We start from the raw sequence: 1,750 nt of genomic DNA on the forward strand, positions 1-1,750 counted from the left end.
TCAGTAATGTGATGCAGCTTTTGTTTTCACATGCCAACTAAAATGGGGGTTAAATCCTATCATCTAAGATAGCCAAGTTCAGGTAAACTAGGCTTTGTACTGACTCCTATGTTTAACTGACTGGTCAAAATGAATTCTCAAAAGAATAAATTCGACAGAATCTCAGTAAGTTTATGCAATTAGAATTCTGATATTCAACGGATCAATTTTCATAATACAAATGCATGATTATTGATCCACCATATACAGTTGTTAATAACGATTTATATATGCTGGTTAGTTAATGTTGATTTTATAATATTACAAGTCGCTTAACGTAACAAAATCACATATGTTGTATTTCAGCGTACGACAGATCGATTTGCGAGAATGTTCAATATTTTGTTGACACCAATCCCAGATAGTGTTGCTGAAATCTCGTTATTCATCGTCTTTGTAAAAAAATCGAATTCATCAAATATCTGGTTGCAATGACTATCCACTCACACACAATAAGTAAAGTTATTATAGGAAAATTACTGTAGATTCTCTGTCTTTCGATCATTCATTTCAAGATTTACATCTGAACATCACGCTCTAATAAGCATTTCTAAACAAAATGTTTTTCATTCTCTACAGGGAAACCATTTTAGTCCACAAAATGTTTCGTTACTACGCGAAAATTCATCACTGGTATGTTTAAATTTTGACTGAATGTTTTAAATGCATGCAGTCAAGTCTTACTGAGTGAGTAGTAAGTACACTTTATAGCGAGTTAGCAATGTCATCTTTCATTCCACTTCGGTTCATGTAGACACATAATTTAATTGTTGTTCGTTCGAAAAGCAATGTAGTTTGATTAACCTTTATACTGCAGTCCTAAAAATCACGGTTGTCTGTTTTAAGCAACAGAACACAAGTGATGGGATAGAAGCGAGGAATTTTATCGCACTATTAGTGGAACTACGTTGCAGAACAATTCGTTTTCATTGTGATACATATGTAATAAGCTGATTAACTTGGTTTGCACTGTATTATCTTGACTAACAGAAAGTCTAGTGATTATTCTAGCATCGTGATTGAATTGAAGTTCCGAACCAATACCAGAATCTATTTATCTAGGACTTTTGATTTTTAAAATTGCAACCAAAAGAGAATTTATTATTTATTTCAGCATAGTCTAATCATAATGAAATATGTTCTTCGGCCAATATTCTTCTCACATTCATCCTAGGAATCAAAAAAAAAATCCAAGATGAATTATTTAGGTATATATAAGAACTCTCGTCTAAATTAGAGCGAATAGTTTCACAGTATTTGAGCGCCGAGTTGATGTAAGACATTATATATATATATATATACTATATTATATATATGTATATATATATATATAATATATATATATATAATATATATATATAATATTTAGGTATATGTTGACAATCCTGGTTCATCCAAATCGATTTTTCTTTCTCAACCTTATGCTGTTATAATCAATGTAGTCAAAAACAAATAATAAAAAATATTTCATACATATGAAGTAACGTTTGCGAGACGTCATAAAAATATACTGACTGGCTAATTCAACTATCTAAATGCTCACACTACATTGTGCTTTTGAGAGCTGGTTAAACACAAATTATTATCAGAAGGGAGATTTGGTATCTTCATAGTTGAAAGCGTGAGTCAATTGAAGCTAGACCACCAGGGAAAACCTGGAAGCACTGGACGGCCATATCGTCCTATTGTGGGAGTCCTTGGTGGTCTAGCT

The 1,750-nt window shown here is 31.9% G+C and overlaps 1 protein-coding gene across 1 annotated transcript in view; it reads right to left on the bottom strand.

Moving 5' to 3' along the window:
• Nucleotides 1-1,129: 1,129 nt before the first annotated feature.
• The window catches only part of Smp_180340 (MEG-2 (ESP15) family), an 11,077-nt gene continuing 10,456 nt past the window's right edge, over nt 1,130-1,750 (bottom strand). The window contains exon 9 of the mRNA XM_018792527.1: nt 1,130-1,209. Within this exon, the coding sequence (XP_018644490.1) occupies nt 1,205-1,209 (5 nt within the window). The 3' untranslated portion in view covers nt 1,130-1,204. The remainder of the gene's footprint in view (nt 1,210-1,750) is intronic.

Source organism: Schistosoma mansoni (assembly GCF_000237925.1).
Source record: "Schistosoma mansoni, WGS project CABG00000000 data, supercontig 0255, strain Puerto Rico, whole genome shotgun sequence".
NCBI lineage: Eukaryota > Metazoa > Platyhelminthes > Trematoda > Strigeidida > Schistosomatidae > Schistosoma > Schistosoma mansoni.